We start from the raw sequence: 18376 nt of genomic DNA, 5'->3' as shown, positions 1-18376 counted from the left end.
TTCACAAATTTAGAAGACCTCCTATTTCTTGTGTTGCTCAACAAAAACTTGCAGTGGCCCCCAAATGTCCTTGTAGTTGTGGTCTCCCCTTTCTCTGCTCCTTCTTCCTGAACACCAACCCATCTTTCAAGAATTATCACAAGAGCCACCTCCTCCACGATGACCACCCTGCTCTGCCTTATTCTGCTGCTCCACTCCTACCCCCTCAGTGCTTCCACTGTGCACAGAATGTGTGCTTTCAGGGCACCTGCCACATTTTAAAGGATTCATTTATTTACCTGTTTGTCTTCCCCTATTAGACTGAAAGTTCCTTAAAGCCAAGAATTCTGTTTCACTTATATCTGTATTCCCACTTCTAGTCTTTGGCACAAGATAAATACTCAATACATGTTTGTTGGGTAAATGAATAAATGAATGAATGATAACAGCACTCCAGAATACCACACCTTGGTCCTCTTCTTCCCAGTTTTGTCAGTAGGCTAAGGTTAATATTTAGTATTATGTAATGGTTAGCATATAGAACTTTATCTTTGCATAAATGCTTAGCATTTGAACAGCATACTGTTAGCATTTCTATAAAGCTTTCAGCACTATTATTAGCTAGTTAACTTGAAAACCATTGCATAGACCTTAAAATGTTTCATTGTCCCTTGTATATTTATATTTTATTAAATGTCAGCTCAGTGCACGGACATGTTCTCTAATCAATCAGACTCAGCGTTTAATGGTCCCTTTTCAGGGGAGCAGATTTTTCAGGTCCCACTACAGTCTCTAGGTACCAATTCTTCAGCACATCCAGATTACCTGCTGTTTCTGGAATATGCTGTGCACTTCCCCAGACTTGTGCTGGTCTTCATGCTGTTCCCCCGCACGGCATGTCCTTACCCTACTTCAGTCTAGGGAAACCAACTCTATCTTTGAAGATCCAGCTCAAATATCCCCTTTACAAAACCTTTCCAGACTCCCTCTCTTTGGTAAGCATTAATCTCACTTCTCTCTTTGCATCCATGGCCTTATAGCATCCTGGATTTACTGAGTTACGTCTGTCTCTGCTTTAGATGGGGAGCGTCTGTATGGGGGGGTGGGCACACAGTGCCTGGTACAACAGCTCAGGAGAGACTGTTGGGTGCCACAAGAAGGAGGAGTGATGGCTTAACCAGAAAGCTGCTTCACACAATTTCCCAGAGGGCACCTCCCATGAACAGTTGAGGTGTGGTATTCCCAATAGCTGTCAAAGGTCCCAGATACTGCCTTTTGGCTCTGGACCGTGTGTGGTTCTGTCTGTGGTGGTTAATATTGGGCATGAGCCAGTGCCTTTTTCTAACCACTATTCACCCCTCTCCCTGTACGTCAATCCTCTCTTTAGCATATAATGAAACTCTGACCAACGGAAAATTTGGCCTCTCTCCATACCTACTATTGTTTGACCTTTTGCAGACAAAAAGATAGGAACTTTGCTTTCTTTCTTGTTTCTCCAATCCTTGTTTTGATTAGACACACTTTCCTGAAACCAGTCTTCTCGAAATTCTATTGGCTAGGGAAACATAAAGAGGGGACATTGTTTAAATTTGCACATTTACTCTTCCCTGCATCTTGCTTTGTTTTTAACTATCCTTTTCTGCCTGATTACTACATGTATGACTTTCATTCTTTTTTCTCTCTCCTTCCGGCTCTTTCTTCTTCCCCTCCTTCAATGTGAAACTTTCTCAAGGATAAGTCTGGGTGATTGTTTCTTCTAAGCTTTTCTGTAACTAGTTGAGTTCTACTCAGAAAAGATTTCTTCTAGTCATTTTGGTTCCCCCCCCCCCCATTTATTGAGTCATAATTCTTTATGTGTTAGTTATATATATTCCTTTCCTCTCTCACCTCTTGCTCCTTGTCCTTTTTATGTACATCTAGAATAGCTTCTCATATTTATCCTCCACATCACAGATTTCAGCTAATAATTCTGCTTTTGCAGTTTTAGTCTTCTCACACTCTTTACATGTCTTATATAGGCCTATTTGCATCTCCATTCTCAGCTAGCTCCTTTAGCTGTACCTCAGTTTACTCTTATTATTAGATGTCCTAGATCTTTTTTTCAGAGTCCATTTTCACAAATTTATACAGAACAAAAATCAGATACTTTACAAAATTTCTATGTTTCCTGTAAAAAGAAATTTTAAAATGCATGTGTTGCCTTGGTATTTAAAACGTACTTGCCAATAACCAGATTTGTTACATTCTCTTTACCCAGCCCGCACAAGTCAGTGGCATTTTTGACCGTAAGAAACCAAGACCCTGACAAATACGGGCTTAAAACATCATGGCATTTATTGTTTAATTAGTGAGATGACCAGCTTGAGTTTGGTGTCTCCAAGAATTCATTATCTATCCTTCTGTTCCTGCCTCCTCAGAGGGCTGGCTTTTGTCCAGACTTGTCATCATATGGGCAAGGTGGCTGCCACAGCTCCAGGCATAAGATTCTCTCACAACCAGTTTCAAAGGCAAGATACAATGGGAGAAGGCTTAGGGCAAGACCTTTTTCTTTTTATAAGGGAGGGAACTTTCCAGAAGCACCTTGAAAGATGATGAGGTTCAGGACACAGTACACCAAAATATGGCACCTTGGCATGTTGAATATTTTAAGCTGAAGGAGTTTGAGAAATGACAGAAGCAGGAGGGTTCCTTTGGCCTTTCCCTCACTCTTCCCCCTGAAGCAGGTCATAAAAGCCTGTAAGAGGTGCCCTCCCTATACCAGGAGAAAAACAATCTTATCTCCAAAGAGAAGCCAGGAAGAATCTGAACAAACAGGCCTTGCTATGTTTCCCCCAAGTTGACTACACTTACCTCATACTCTCTAAGATATCATATTTCTACATCAAACCTGGCATCAAAATACTCAGGCTTAACCATTTCTTCAGGTCTTCATTTCCTTATGAAGGCTCTCATGTCTTATAAAACTTATATTAAATAAATTTGGATGCTTTTCTGCTGTTAATCTGTCTTTGTCAGTTTAATTTTCAGACCCAGCCTGGGACCACAAAAGGATTGAGGAAAACTTTTTTCCTCCCCTACAAAGTTACCCTAATGTCTCTTTGACCAGAACCAGTGGGATCCGTGGTCAAACTTGGCTACAAGAGAGACTGAGAAGTGAGTATCTGAATCTTTTAGTTCCCCAGATGGCAGCAGCAGAGGGAGTTGGAACAGCTCTTAGCTTGGCAGTGTCTGACCTCATTCTAGCCACTCGGTTGCAGTTGGAAATTCCTCTAAGTTAGACCTTAGTTAAACCTCGACAATTGATGTGCAAAGCCACTAGCCAAATTTCTGACGTCTAGAAGTTATTTTCCTGGTGTGGCTCCATTGAACTGAGAAAGGAATTTTTTCTTGGTCCCCTGACTATGAATAAGGAATATCATACATGCATTATTTAAAGCAGTTTGTAGTTCCTTGCTTATCCAAAAGAGTCCATACAAAACTACAACTTCTATAGCGCATCATCCCAGGGGCTCCTCTAGGCTTTGTCCCTTCTTACATTGACTTCATGTCTCAAAACACAGTGGGCACTGTCTTTCCTGTCTAGCCCAAAGTGGCTGCAATCTTAGAAATTGTAGCCCCTACAGAGATATAGAAAGAGAAGTAATAATGACAAGACAGGAGTGGGAAGAATTGCATTGTGAAGCAAAAACTTCTGACCATCTGAGAAAACAGCTCTAGGCGCTACAGACACGTCTTCTGTGTCTCTGGAGGGTGAAAATTCTCTCAATAAGGGATGCAGTCTGTGAAAATCTAACATTTTACTGTCTTATTTTATATATGACATCCATGTTTGCATTTTATTTACGGTTAAGTTCTAACTCATCGAGAATATATCTGGCTTTAGTGCTATTGTACGTGTGCAGCTCTTCCCATGTTTTCATGGGGATTTTCAATAGAGTTAAGAGGGGTGAATCTGGAGAACAAACTGGCAGCCATTTTACCTAGAGACTTGATGTCTCTTGGATGGAGGTTCTCGATGTGTGAGAGCTGTGGTGAACTATGGACATTTGAAAACTGACAAGGTTTTTAAAAAGGACCCTCATCCCATCAATGATTATTGGCTGTTGGAACAGTAGTAAGTAACACACATATCTGTACTTCAAGATTTAAACATACATGGATGTGATAAGGTTTTTTTTTTTTTAATTCTAAGTGCTAGTGAATGCAAAAGTAGCTTTCTGTCATTTTATATTTTCTAATCAATAAATACAAAACGGTGAAGACTATTATGTGAAAATTTGAATGTGTTTTTCTATTTAAAAAGGAGTCCATGTACTCAAAAATGGTTGCAAGTCACTCTTAGTGCTGTTTAAATTATTTATTTAGGGATACAAAATGGGAAGGAAATAAATAAAATTGTAAAGTCTGTGGCTGTAAAGCTCTTAGGAAAAACACTTTATTTACTAAAAAATAAATGCCTGGGTGGTAGGGGAGAAGCCCATAGGGCATGTTGATAATACACAGCCAGACTATGAGAAAGAGGAAGAGAGAAAGAGAAAAGGCCAAGATGTTTTATATAATATAAAGGGAGGATTTTGACGTGTGTGTGTGTGTGTGTGTGTGTGTGTGTGTGTGTGTGTGTGAGAGAGAGAGAGAGAGAGAGAGAGAGAGGAGAAGAAGAAGAAAGAATAGCTAAAAGAGCTCAGAAATAGGAGAAATTGAAGAAAATATTACGACAGGTTGTCAAGTTGTGGGAGGTAGGAATGGGGACAGAACACAAGGGAACAATTGGGCAAGAGGTCTGTGGATTTTAGAAAATACTGGTTTATAACAAATTCCTTATGGTGGATTTGACAAGAGGATTTTAAGAATGGGCCCAGCTCTCTTCAAATCATTAGTAAAAATCTATAAAAGCTTGTGTGAATGGGATTTGAGTACATGAAAGAAAAGGAGCTATCATCCACTTAGGGATTGGAGCAGAAGTAAGATAAAAGACTAATGTAGGAAGTGAGGGGCAAGATTCCAGTGGAAACAGGAAGTTGGTGCAAAAAGCAATCAGAAGAACCACAAGACTCTTGAGGACAAGGCAGGAGTGAGAAGCAAGGAGGCATATAGATTTAGCCTTACGGGAGCTGAAGCTATTTTTATTTAAATATCTGGTAACTCCATAAAGCTAGAGGATTTGGAGACATGAGATGAAGTTTTCCAAGACCCCCTAATTCGGTCATCATTTCCATTACTTTCAGAAACTTTCTTGATTTCTCTTGAACTGATATGGTTTCTTCCTAAGTATTCTTCCGCCTAAGAATTCCTCCTCTCATGGTACAGAGCACACAAAAGTGCATCATATTGGCCCTGCTTATGTCTTCAGATTCTTTTGTCGTCTTTTTTTCTCCCGTTTGAAGTCTGTACTCTCATCACACAAAAATATTTGCAGTTCCTGAAAGTGTCATTCTCTGTTCTCCAAATTTGTATACAAGATAATTACTCTACTTAGAATGCTGTCTGTAAACCTCTTGGCTTCAGTTATGCTTTGTTGATTCAGCTTAGCCACACTGTCTTACAGAATCCTTCAAAAACTGGCTTCACTGTCCCCCGGGCACTACCAGAGTGTTATGTATCTGCCCACCTCTTCCATTGTAGGTGTCCTGATCTCGTTTCTCCCCACCAATTGCTAATAATCACCTACATTGCCTGGATGTCTCTTGTTCATCCATGGACCCAGAGTCTAGCATCATATCTGAATCATAATAGACACTCAAACTTTGTTAAATGATTGTCTTGTTGTTATTTAGACTCTTATCTTTCTGATGAGTTGGTAAAAATCTATGGACATGAATCACATCTTTGACTCCTTTTTCTACCCTGAAGTGTCTAGCACCATGCCTCTCAATAAGTATTGCTGAATTAAAATACTTTTTTTTTTTTTAATACTCTTTAGTTTAGCTCAACAAACACTTTTTGACTCATGTAACAATTCAGCGTGTACTAGGTGCCAGCACTGTATTGGGCATGGATGGCAGACAGTACAATCAGCAGGGTGGTCCTGTGAGCTCTGTGTTAAGACACTTCCTAGGTTACGTCTGGATCTGATGGCACAAGATGGTGACACTTGGGCTCCATGCATGTGATCCCTGACGGAAATACAGAGAAAAGGCATAGTTCTTACCTTTTCTAAGCACTTGCAGTTAGCTTAGAGCTCTGATAGGTACAATAATATATATTTTATCTGGGAATTTACACTCTTATAGAAAAAGACATGTTACATGTAAAATTAGGAAATTAGCTAAAATAGAATGCAATAAAGTTCTGAAATGAGTGTAATTGGGTACTCAAATTCACCAAACAGAGCAGGAAGTAGAGACATCAGTGCTGGATGGTATTATTGATCAAATGGGCAAAACCCTGGATTGGATATAGGATACTGAGCTTCAGATCTCTGCGCTGCCATCTATTATCTGTGCTGCCTGGAATAAGCCACTTTGCTTCTCTCCAGGAGGCACCTGGGCTTAATGGTGAGGGTACAATCTGGAATCAGAGTGCTTGATGTTGACATGTCCCTTAACCTTTCTGTTCTTCTGTGTCCTCGTTCCTAAAACAAAGATAGTATTACCTACTTCATAAAGTTTTTATTGAAAATAAATGAGATAGAAGTACATAGCAGTAAATGTTTGGTAAATGTTAGTTGTTGCTTTCTTAGCCTCAGTGTCCTTATCTGTGAACTGTGGGTAATATTACCTCACTGAGTTGTTATAAAGATAAGTAGATATAATTGTGACAGAAGCTCTTGGCCATGATAATCATTCAACAAAGATTTTATTTTTAGTCTGGATGATGGGCAAAAGGAAATAAAATAACAATTATGCCTTTTTACAAATTCTTAGATTCATTTCTTTTTGGCAGTACCTACATAATTGGGCCTACAGCATGAAACATTCTTCCTGTGATTTTGCCTTGGGGTTTTTATAGCTTTGTTCCTCAATGGAAATGAAAAAATATCATCAGTCTGGGGATGCTATTTCAACATACAAATTAATTCTAATTACAAATTTCCCCCCTATTCTTAAAAAACTTTTCACCTCTGAGGCTGAGATGCCATTTCAGGCAGGTTTCTAAATTTGCACTGCACATAGCTCCCAACTCTGACTTCCACAAAGTAGGGCAACAGGTGAGCTCAGGAGCAAAATATTTTGGACAAAATAATATGGACATAGTTAAGTCTCAGAGATTAGCAATGCCAGGTAGACCTGAGTCATAAGTGTTTCTTGTTTCTGAGAAATAATTACTTCCAAGGGAAGCACAATTTAACAGTTTAAAGTTAAATTACACTTGATTTACTTAAGGAAAAAACAAACAAAAAAATCACTTCTTTAAGTTACATGAAAAACTGCATTTTTTTTTCTCCCTGATATTTTGGCAGCACCATAGAAAGTGACTCACGGTTCAAAAATAATGACGGCTCCTAAAATTAGAATAATGTGATAAATTACTTTAGTCTTATTATTACTTCCTTAAATTGTATAGAAAATTTAATATATCACTGAGGTGTAGCCAGTTAGCAAATGCATGAATAAGTGTGTTATGACATAGGAAGGAAAATGATACCATTGAGCCAAATCAAAACAAAATAAAATAGGATAAAACCTATATGAATTTATGATATACTATAAAGCTAACATATTTGACTCAAAGTTTCAGCTGGGAAGTATTTGGGGGTCTCAGGTTTTGTACCTTTAACTGAGATTGAGTAATTTTTGAGGAAAAATGTAATGAGAAATCATTCTTATCTGATATTTGGTCTGAGGGGAAGCAAAGTTTGGTACCCCAAAGTATGCCTTTTGGGAGATTGGTTATTTTAAGCTGGTTATTTTTTAAGAAAAGAAAGACTCAGGAAAAACCTTTGATCTTCCCCCTAACTGCTTAAAATATTTTATATAGAGGATCTGCTCCCAGAAGAGAGCTACCGTCATAGACAACTATAATTCAATATGAACTTGGTGTGTTAGGGAAGAACCTAGAAGACCCCATTGATCAAAGTCCTCTCTGTGTCCCATTATTAAACATGGCCCAGCAAACGTTTATTTACCAAACATTTGCTTTTCCATCACCATTTGAATTGTCTTCCTGCCATATGATGTCCCAAACCACCATACTCCCCTTCTCCTTAGCTCAAGAAGGCATATAAGCCTTAAATGCCCAGTCTGTCCTCCAGTCTCACATTCTTATGGGACCCCATGTATGTACATTTGTAATAAATGGTGCTATTTTTTCCTGTTCATCTGTCTCGTGTTATTTGATTAGTCCAACCAGAAGTTAGAAAGGTAGGATGAAAATTTATCTTCCTGCCTCCACAGGTCAAATAGCAACCTGGGAATGAGACCATTTCTACTTTTCCCCTTTCTAACCACCATAATTTGGTGTCCTTTTACATGGCTTTCATTGCCTATTGTATTCAATAACTCATTCTCTTGGGGAAGACTGTTACTGAGAAAGAAAAAAAAATTGAACTAGGGAGTGCTGACTCTGCTTAATTTAAGAATCTTATAAAACCAGTTCTTGCTTATAAAATCTGAGTAAATAGCTGCTTCAGCTCTTAGAAGCCCAAGCTAATTGTACACTAATGGAGGGTGGTTTGGAGCTCTCAGAACTTTTAAACCCTGAAGCTAAAACAATACTTGGGTTCCTCCTATTGAGAAAATGCTACCTATAAAAGCAAATTTAAGAACTATTAGGTTGGTGCAAAAGTAACTGCAGTTTAAAAGCTTAAAAATAATAGCAGGGGTGGCCGGTTCGCTCAGTTGGTTAGAGCGTGGTGCTAATAACACCAAGGTTGCCGGTTGGATCCCCTCATGGGCCACTGTGAGCTGCACCCTCCTTAAAAATAAATAAATGAACAAAAGAATAATAATGATAATTGCAAAAACTGCAGTTACTTTTGCACCAACCTAATAACTATTTTTCGAATGAAAAATAGAATTCCACACATCTATAGCAATTAAAAATTGCATTTTAAAACCAGCTGACTCACCTTTGATATGTACCTGTAAATTGGAATTTCCTCAGTCAGCTCCAGAGTGGATTCAATATATTTTGAGCTCTGGTTTCACCAGCTACTATAAGATCTGGACCAGTAGAAAGTACTCCCTTGAGAATTCACAAAGAATATGTCTCGAGGGCTCACATTAGGGTCCTATCAGCTACCACTAGGCATGTTCCTGGGAACTCTGGGTGTCAGCTCCTGCTGGCAAGCTTACCAGAGACAAGGATAATGTTTAAAATATTTAACAACTGGGATAGGGGCATTGACCTATCAGAGCAGACACTGGCTGTAAAACCAGTTCAGGCACACTGGTGTCTGCCAGCTAATTTCAGTCACTCCAGATTAGCAGCACTGCTTTGGCCTGGCTTCGTCCATATCTGCCAGGCCTTGCCACTACAGGCTCCCACACGTGTGTGTCTGCTGCTGTTGTGGCAGCCAAGAGGTGGTCTGTGGCAAGTGACAACCTCTCGGGCCTCTTTGGTGACATGATCTTAAAGGGTAATAAGAGCCGTTTAAGATCTGGATGGGGCAGCCTGGTGGATCAGGCAGTTGGAGCTCTGTGCTCCTAATGTGGAAGGCCGCCGGTTCGATTCCCGCATGGGCAGTGAGCTGTGCGCCCTATAGCTACGCCTCAACAATGGCTCTCCCTGGAGCTGGACTGCCGATGTGAGCTGCGGTGGGCCGCCGTGGGCTTCAGCGGTCAGCAGCCAATGAGGTGAAGCGCGAGGCTCACAGAGTCTGTGGTGAAACAGCTCCCGCCAACTTTGTTTAGAGCCTTCTCCCTGCCTAGATCTTGGAGAAGCCATTTGCCCAGTCCTTGCAGTCTCAAATTTACACTTTTAATGTGATTTCCAACTGAGGTTAAATATATAATCAGAGAGAGATAAACTAACTAAAATGAAAAAGGAGATAGTTATCTTTAAATATGATCTTATTTCCACACAAAAGAGTCCATAATTTCTCATATATTCACATGTCTATAAATCCTGTCACTTCCTTGGGAATATCAAAGTACATGCAAACATTTTTTGTTATCAGCCATTAATTTTTTAAATACATGTTTTTAAAACACAATAATTTTTGTCACTTTACTTTTTAATATATGAAAACCTGAAGGAAAAAAAAAAAAAGGCAACGGCCCAGACCTGGGTCTTACCATAGTGACTGGTCTGTTGTTGGAATCGCTTCTCTTACACGTTACTAGGTCAAGAGGGTTGGCCTGACTTTCTCTTCCCTGGGGATAAGTTTATTCTCCAAAGTCCCTTCAGTGTTACAAGCAGACTTCCCCTTGGGCTGCCCAAGGAAGCCTGAGAAAGCTGGGCCTCACTGGATTCAAGAGGACTGGTTAAGCTAAACCTGGAGGCCCAATACTCAGTAGGGGCACAGTAAATATGCCCCAACGGAAAAAAATGACCTGCCTAACCAGAGTAATGATGGATATCAGGTTTGCTGAATGTGATCCCACTCGAGGAGCCTGATTGGGGGGGTGGGGGGGCTACAAGGGATGAGAGGAAGCAGGGAAGCAGCCAGGCTGCAGGTCCTTCCTTTCTCTACCTCCCTTCTCTCCACTAGAGCAGGCCACGATGACCTGTCTTACATACTGACCACCTACTCGGCTTCCATTTGTACAAAGTTCACAGCTTTAAATATATTTGAGAACAACTGCCTTAGAATATTCATCTGATTAGAAGTGTGCATTTATTAAATTTCAGACTGTGACAATAGTTTAGTGGTTATCAGAGGGTAAGGGGGGTGGGGGGTGGGAGATGAGGGTAAGGGGGATCAAATATATGGTGACGGAAGGAGAACTGACTCTGGGTAGTGAACACACAATGGGATCTATAGATGATGTAATACAGAATTGTACACCTGAAATCTATGTAATTTTACTAACAATTGTCACCCCAATAAATTAAAAAACAAACAAACTTCAGACTGTGGCATCTGGCACTTAGAAGGGTCTTAGAGAGCATGGAGTGCAGCTCTTTCAGATGGAACAGAGAGTCCAGTTCTAATGATCTGGTTTCCAGTGCATTCGGTGGCTGGACCTGTAGTGCTGAGAACCTGCATTCATACAATGGATATTGTTCTTGGTTTCTGACCCTTTGGGCAGATCCAGAGGAAAAAGCAGTACTAGTGGGGTAAAGAGCGCTTTAAGGAAATCTTCTCCCTAGCCAGTTGTTTGAATCATGAAATTAGAAGAGACTCAGAGACCCTGTGTCTGAGATGGAGGAAGAGGTTTTAGGCCTTCTAGGTGAGAGGCTGCCAGGGTCAGCTTTGCACCAGCCACTGCATGAACGTGGGCCAACCACACATCTTCTGGCCTCATGTTCTCCTTGTGTGAGATGATCCAACAGTGCACGTTTCTCATATTACCTATATCTGTTGGTTCTAGGCACCAGAATTTCAAGCTGAGCTCAACCCTGCCCTATCAAGTCAGTTACAACATGTCTATAAAGACTGAAAAATTTACTAAAAATGTACCCACTTTGAGTTAAAGATTTTTGAAAATGAATTTATATTCATTAGCTTCTAGTTATTGGAACAGAGCATTCTTTTCAGTTTAAGAGGGGTTGGAGAGGAAGACCTGCTAACACTTTTTATTGTGCACACTGACATTAAGGGGGTGCAATTACAGAGCTTAGGACCTCTGTTTTGTTACATTTTTCAGTATCTCACATGATTTAATTACCTTGTCCTGGATTGTATAACTCATTCCTCTTTGGCTTTAATTATTCCATCTAGAGCTATAGAAAAACTTGCTATCTTCAAATGTAGGAACAGTATGATCATTTTAAAGCATATTTTAAATACTCTGAATTTCCTGGATGAAACATTTAGGCTTCCTCTTGTGCATAATAAAGGTTCATTTATAATTAAATTTAAAAGATAATTTGTGGTATTTATTCATTTATTACTTTTCAAGAACATAAGCCATTGAACTTTAAACAGAAAATTGTGCATGCATTCAACCTTTACAAACATACATACATCTTAAATTCCTTTTAGATAATTGTAAACTTGTGCAATTTAACCTATTAAGAGTACTCTGTGCTTTCAAAGCCATATCCAAATTTAATAGTCAATTTTTAATTGCTACTGTGGAGGCCCATCCAGGACAAAATTTTTCATCTTCTTTGTGCCATTATCACTGACACTATTTAGTTAACCTTTTTGTTGATTTCACTACCTCAGCTAGTCCTTCAGCTCAATCTTCCAGAAGTTCAGAGAGGAGAACTCTTTAAATCTTTCCCCTTACCCCCAAATACAAGTTTCCCTTGCCTACTTTTAGACTGAGGAGTCAGTGAACACATTTAGAGAAACTCTGCTTAAGAGAGGGCTAGGCTATATTGAAAGATGACGCCAGATATTCATTCTAGAAAGAGGAAAGTAAGAGAAAGTTGAGCAAGGAGCAGGACAGGGAAGAATGACAGCTTCTCAGTTCCCCAGGAGGTACCACTCTGTGTCTCCATGAGAGAGGTCGTTGCTGCAATTCTAAGATCAGACAAGCCCACAGTGCAAATATAAGTATACAGATCCATTTCAAGGTGAAAGGTAAATGCCTTTTGTATCATTTGGTGTTTTGGATTATTCATGAAATTCCAATATATGGTCTAGGAATGTATTATATGGCTAGGGGGAGCAGAGCTGAGGAAAGCAGTAGGAAGAAAAAAATTATCTGTGTTTGATTTCATTTCATATTACCATTCCTTTCTATTCCTTTGAGAACTGAATGAATAGGAACAGACAGCTAAAAGTGTGCCATGTTTTTGTGGGAGTTGTAAATGTGCAAGTGAAGAAAAGCATTTGGTTTAGCACAGATAACTGAAATGAATTTAAACCTTTCCAAATTTCACCTCCAGAAAGAAATGAATTAAAAGCTCAGTTCGAAAGACCAGTTTTAAAGAGAGCAGGAGCAAGGGAGCAGAGGTTTTAGGCGCTGAATAAAGCTCCAATTCATTACAGATCCTGGAACCTAAAAACCAAGCTGTGTTCATTGATTATGTAACTAATAATTTTATGAAGCCTACTTAAAATAAATACTGATTTAAAAATTATAGTTATAATATCCACTTGTTGCAGATTGTCCATGTGTGACAATAAATGCCAAAGTGGGTGTGTGTGTTTACACTTGACTATCTTATCAAATGCCCCAAAATGAAAAAAAGATTTATACATTGTATTGTCAGCATAATCGATGGGACCCACCTTACCAGTAGTGGGACTTCAGCCTTCACATTATAACTTCTTGTCACTCCTCCCACCAGATCTGTCTCCTTTTCTCTGTGCACCTAGCACACTGATGTCTAAACACACGCACACGCACACAGGAGTGAGACACAAGTTCAGCTTGCTACTCTAGACAGTCCCCCAAGCCCATTTGCCTCACTTTACCTCTGGTCCAGGAAGGATGCCTGCCGCTGTTGGCTCTGTCGCTGCCATCAGTCTCTGCTGGTCTCCCCTTCGGGTTCAGCAGACTGGGGCCCTCTGTGTTTTCAACAGGTACCATAGTCACGTAGAAGTTACAGCCGTTCCCTCCGCACCAAACCACCCCGACTTCCCTCCCTGACAGCAGTGGTCACTTTCCCCATGGTCGCATGCTAAAGAAGGTGGAAAAAAAAAAAAAAAAAAAACTTCGAGCAAAGCCAATGTGATTTGTGACCAACTTTGTTTCTATTTCAGAAGGCTTTGCCCTTTTCGGTGACACAGGCAGTTGCTATTCCAAGCAGCCTATCACAGGCAGGGGGTGGGCCAAGTCTCCGAGGACTGTTTTTGCCTTCAGATGTAGAGTTGGGCGCAAGGGGTTAAAAGGCTTGGGAACAAACGGGAGCTCGGACTGATTTTGCGTTTGGCCATCAGCGAGGGGTAGCGCTTGTGTTCTTGCACCTTTGAAAAGAAACCGAGAAAAGAAACGCAGATTCAAACACAGGCTGAGAGTCAGGGCCCAGAATACTAACAGATGGTATCAGTTAATCTTGCAGAGAGAGGAACAATTTATGCCAAGACATACCAGAAGGAAAAGTGTGTCAAATTTTCAACAAGACTGTCATTCCAAGAGTCATGACACTTACCAGTTTACACAAAGCATAAAATATCTTTATTGTTTTAATCTGATTTTAGACTAGGTGAATGCCTTGTATACTCTCTCTCTCTCCAAGGCCTGTCAGACAAATCAGGGCCTGAGACCAAATACACACACACTCAGAATGCATAGATTCTTTGGACTTCTTTTACCCTTGGATTATAACAAAGTAACACAATTGATTCATGCATAGTGGTCTTTAAGAGAGAAATGAACTCTGAATCTTCTGCCAGGTTATGTGATAGCTTGATTGTAGGAGAAAGGTACTTGCAGTTCAGAAAGGCCAGACGGTATGCCGCACTGTGTGGGTATGGTGGTCATATAATCTGAAGCAAAATCCAGCCATGAGAAAAAGAGTTTTTTCCTGATTTGTGAGTATGTTTATATAAAAAAAACTGGCAGCATTACGACACTTTATTTTCAGTTATGTATTTAGCAAATCATATTTATTGAAAAATCTTGAGCGGAAATTAGGATTATTTTAGAAAACCACTGGAAGTGAAAACTAAAATTGATGGAGCACTTACTATGTGCCAGAAATTGTGCTAAGGGCATGAACTCAAACAATTCTTCTGAGAAAAACTTGTGAGGCAGGGACCCATATTACAGAAGAGGAAATAACTTGCCTAAAGTCTCACAGCTACTCAGGGGCACAGCTGAGACTACGAAGCCAGGTGGTCTAATGCTATCACTCTCCTATATCCTAAATTCCCAGGCTTCTCCTCCTCTGATTTTCTTGGCTTCTTGTACTTTCAGCCCATCTTGACATTAAGAAGATGCCACGAAATATGGCTTTTAGTCCTAGTCATTCCTCCAGACAGAGAAAAGAATTTGTGCTTATAGAGGGTGAAGCTGAACCACATGGAACTCTCTTTCGGCATTTTAGCTGGATCATAACCCAGCTCTAAGTTAATTTATCGTTTGTACATTTCCTTTGCTCGTCTCCAGCTATTTCTATACTTTTCTTATCCTTCAGGGAATCAGGTAGCAAATGAAAAAACACTGTAATAATTAAATTAGTATTTATTATGCACCTATTGTACGTCTGCTGATAGCGCTGGAAAATGGAAGTTCTCCAAAAATAGCCTGGCCCCCTCCTGATGAAGAGGTGAGTAGTTCAGAATTCCACAGATCAGCTTGTCCCCATTAAAGAATGTAGTACAATGACGCTTTAGTTTTTATTAGTTCCCAGGATGTGCCATGATTGTAGAAGGAGCAGCTTTTATCTGTGAGACACATATTTCTCATCAGCTCTCCATATTCTCTCAGCTTCTATCTTCTTTCAGCTCAGAACCAATGACCGCAGTGGGGGGGCATGTTCTTGCAATGAATCAGTTGTATAATTGTTTTGTTTATGATCCCAGGCTCTGTGTCTCCAGCGGCTTCTTGGCACCATGAAAGTGTTGGGGTGTTTGTTGTAGTCTTTGACTCAGCAAAAGATAAACCCAATTCCAGAATTCCTTAGAATGGCTAAAAGCAGTTCAATGATTCCCACTTTGCTTTCTATAGTCGAACAATACAGGAACTCCAAAGGCATAAACCGACAAGAAATCAAAAAGACTAAGCAAACGATGCCACTGACTACATTGTCTGCTGGTGCGCTGTTTGACGTTCCACTATTGGCCTGACATGGGCCTCTGGCTATCCCAACTCTGTTCTGTGCTCACTTTATTCTCTTACCTCAGGTAAAAGTTGAAGGAGAAAATTCTTTTCACCTAGGCTAGAGGAAAATATTCTCCTCTCAAAACTTCCTTAAGAACCTTGTATTTCTCCTTCACAGTCTTTTGCACGCTTATAATGTATTTTTTATAGTTACACACAATGATTTGACTAAATCCACCTAATCTGCTAAATAGTAAGCTCCACGAGCGTGTGGATTATATCTTTTTGGTTCATTATGAAATTCCAAGTGCCTGGCACAGAGTAAAGACTCAGTAAATATTTGTTGGCTAACAGACTGATCCCTGTAAATCCAATCAAGTTTAGCATTACTAGAATGTAAGCTCCAAGAGGGCAGTCACCTTTGTTTTTCTCGTACATACCATACGTTCATCTCTGTATCCCCAGCTCCAAGCACAATACAAGGCATGTAGTAGACCCTCAATAAATATTTGTTAAGTAAATGAGCGCTCACAATGGAGTTTTTAATGAGCTGAATAGCTATTTCATTTTTTAATATCAAAACCCATAGGATGGTTGCCTATAACACTTTGTCTTCTCTCTCCTTTCTGTTACTCTTTTTAAAACAAGTATCACCACAAGCTGTCCCTCCTCCTTGGAGTTTGAGCCACTATCATCATTAAAAGCTATTCCTCCATTCAAGGAATGTATAATCAGCAGACAGCAGACAGACAGTTCACCCCCCATAATCTCAATCATTTTGTTACATACCATTTTAGACCACTGATTCACAGGGCTCCCAAATCCAAAAATACATATCATGACTTATAAATTGACAAAACAGGTAAAAGGGGAGGAAACAGAAGGCAAACAACATTACATGCATCCACTCTATGCCAGGCCTATTTTTGTGGCAATTTTTCTTAAACTTCACAACTTACTGAAGTAAATGCTATTGCCTCCATTGTGCAGAAATTGAAAGTTTATGGATCACATCCCTGATCAAAAAATAGTTTCCAATGTTTTATCGTGAAAATTTTCAATCATAAGGAAAACCTAGATTCTACAATCAACATTTCACTATGTGTGCTCTTTTACCATCTATCCCTCTATCAATCCCTTTATCCATCCACTGATCCATTACTTTTTACACATGTCAAAGTTAAGTTGAAATGCTTCACTACGTGTATCATTAACTTGAGTTCAATATTTGTTTAGGTTTTCTTTTCTTTGAGACATTTTACACACAATGAAGTGCACAAATCCTAAGGGTACCATTCTACGAATTCAGAAAAGCTCATACATATGTACAATCCAAATCCCTATTAAGTTACAGAACATGACCATCAGCCCAGAAAGTTCCTTTACGTGTCTTCAGAGTAAATTTCCCCCTCAACCTCTGGAAGCACCAATGTTCTGATTTATTTCCACGTGTTACCTCTGCCTGTCTTAGCTCTTCATATAATAGAATCATAGAGCATGTTCTCTTGTGGAAGGCTTTTTTCACTGAGCATGATTTTGAGATTCATCCATGTTTTTGTGTGTATTAGTAGTTCATTCTATGTATTTCCGAATAGTATTCCATCAGTGAATATAGCACAGTTTATCCATTTTCCTACTGATGGAAACCTGGGCTGTTTTGTTTGGGCTATTAGAAATAAAGCTGTTATGAGCATTCTTGTTCAAATCTTTTTGCAGAACATAACATTTCAAAGCACTAGGGTCCAAGTTCATTCGATTCCAAAATCCACATGTTTTCTACTACACCCTGTTGCTTCTCTGCGGTGTAGCCCATTGTTCTATGTTTATGTAAAATGCACCGTAGGAGTTTTTTATCCTAAAATGGTTCATTACAGTGTAAACACAAATGGGGAAAAATGATCTTTAGACAAAAAAAAAATCCAGATACAAATTCAACTCTTTATTATTAACCATATTGCAATAAAATATTCATGCTGGTATGATGTTTTGGAAGAAAATGTATTATTTTACCCGTTTATACTATCTAAAGAACTCCTTTCTCTAAAAGTTTTCTCTAAAACTTTTTCTCTAAAAGTTGTCAAAGTAACTTTTCTTCTCATGGGTAAAATACCAATTGTAACATATTGATTAAAGTTCCTCAGATCACAGATAAGTCCACTTGATATAAAATTATATAATAAATCATTAAAGGGTAGCAATGGAAAGAAATGTTATTTCTATTATTTTAAATGGGAAAATCAGAGTAGAAAATTGCATGCTAGCTACCATTACAATAATTTTTTTTTAAAATGTATGTGTATGTTGGTAGAGGCTAGAAGGGAACTTGGAAAAATTAAAAATAACTAATATGTTAGAATGTAATCTTAGGGCACATTAAGGAATTTAGACCAGTCCTAATCATGTAAAAATCATGTGTAAAAAGTATTTACTGAAAAAATTGTTTTCTTAATGTTGTTATAATGTATATCTAAGAATAATTCTAAAAAAATGTTCTTCGAAGTTAGGGCTGCCATATGCTGTTGTGCAATTTATACACTATACAAATATAGTTGGGTCATTTCGATTCATAGACAGGAGAGGTTTTTTTGTTTATAAAACAGGAAATGATAATAAAAATATCATTTAAAAAGGGGCAGCTTTTCCTAATTTGCATAAAGATGCATTTGGCAACTAATCAGGCTGTTCAAATTATA

The 18376-nt window shown here is 39.1% G+C and overlaps 1 protein-coding gene across 1 annotated transcript in view; it reads right to left on the bottom strand.

Moving 5' to 3' along the window:
- The window catches only part of SLC2A12 (solute carrier family 2 member 12), a 50554-nt gene extending 36844 nt beyond the window's left edge, over positions 1 to 13710 (bottom strand). Inside the window, exon 1 of the mRNA XM_019732702.3 lies at positions 13394 to 13710. Coding sequence (XP_019588261.3) covers positions 13394 to 13508 — 115 coding nt within the window. The 5' untranslated portion in view covers positions 13509 to 13710. The remainder of the gene's footprint in view (positions 1 to 13393) is intronic.
- Between the last annotated feature and the right edge of the window lie 4666 nt (positions 13711 to 18376).

The sequence above is a fragment of the Rhinolophus sinicus genome, chromosome 2 (genome assembly GCF_057876585.1).
Source record: "Rhinolophus sinicus isolate RSI-liver-muscle chromosome 2, RSI-T2T, whole genome shotgun sequence".
In the NCBI taxonomy this organism is placed as follows: domain Eukaryota; kingdom Metazoa; phylum Chordata; class Mammalia; order Chiroptera; family Rhinolophidae; genus Rhinolophus; species Rhinolophus sinicus.
The sequence above is the reverse complement of the archived record's forward strand: the minus strand, read 5'-3'. Positions and strand labels throughout refer to the sequence as shown.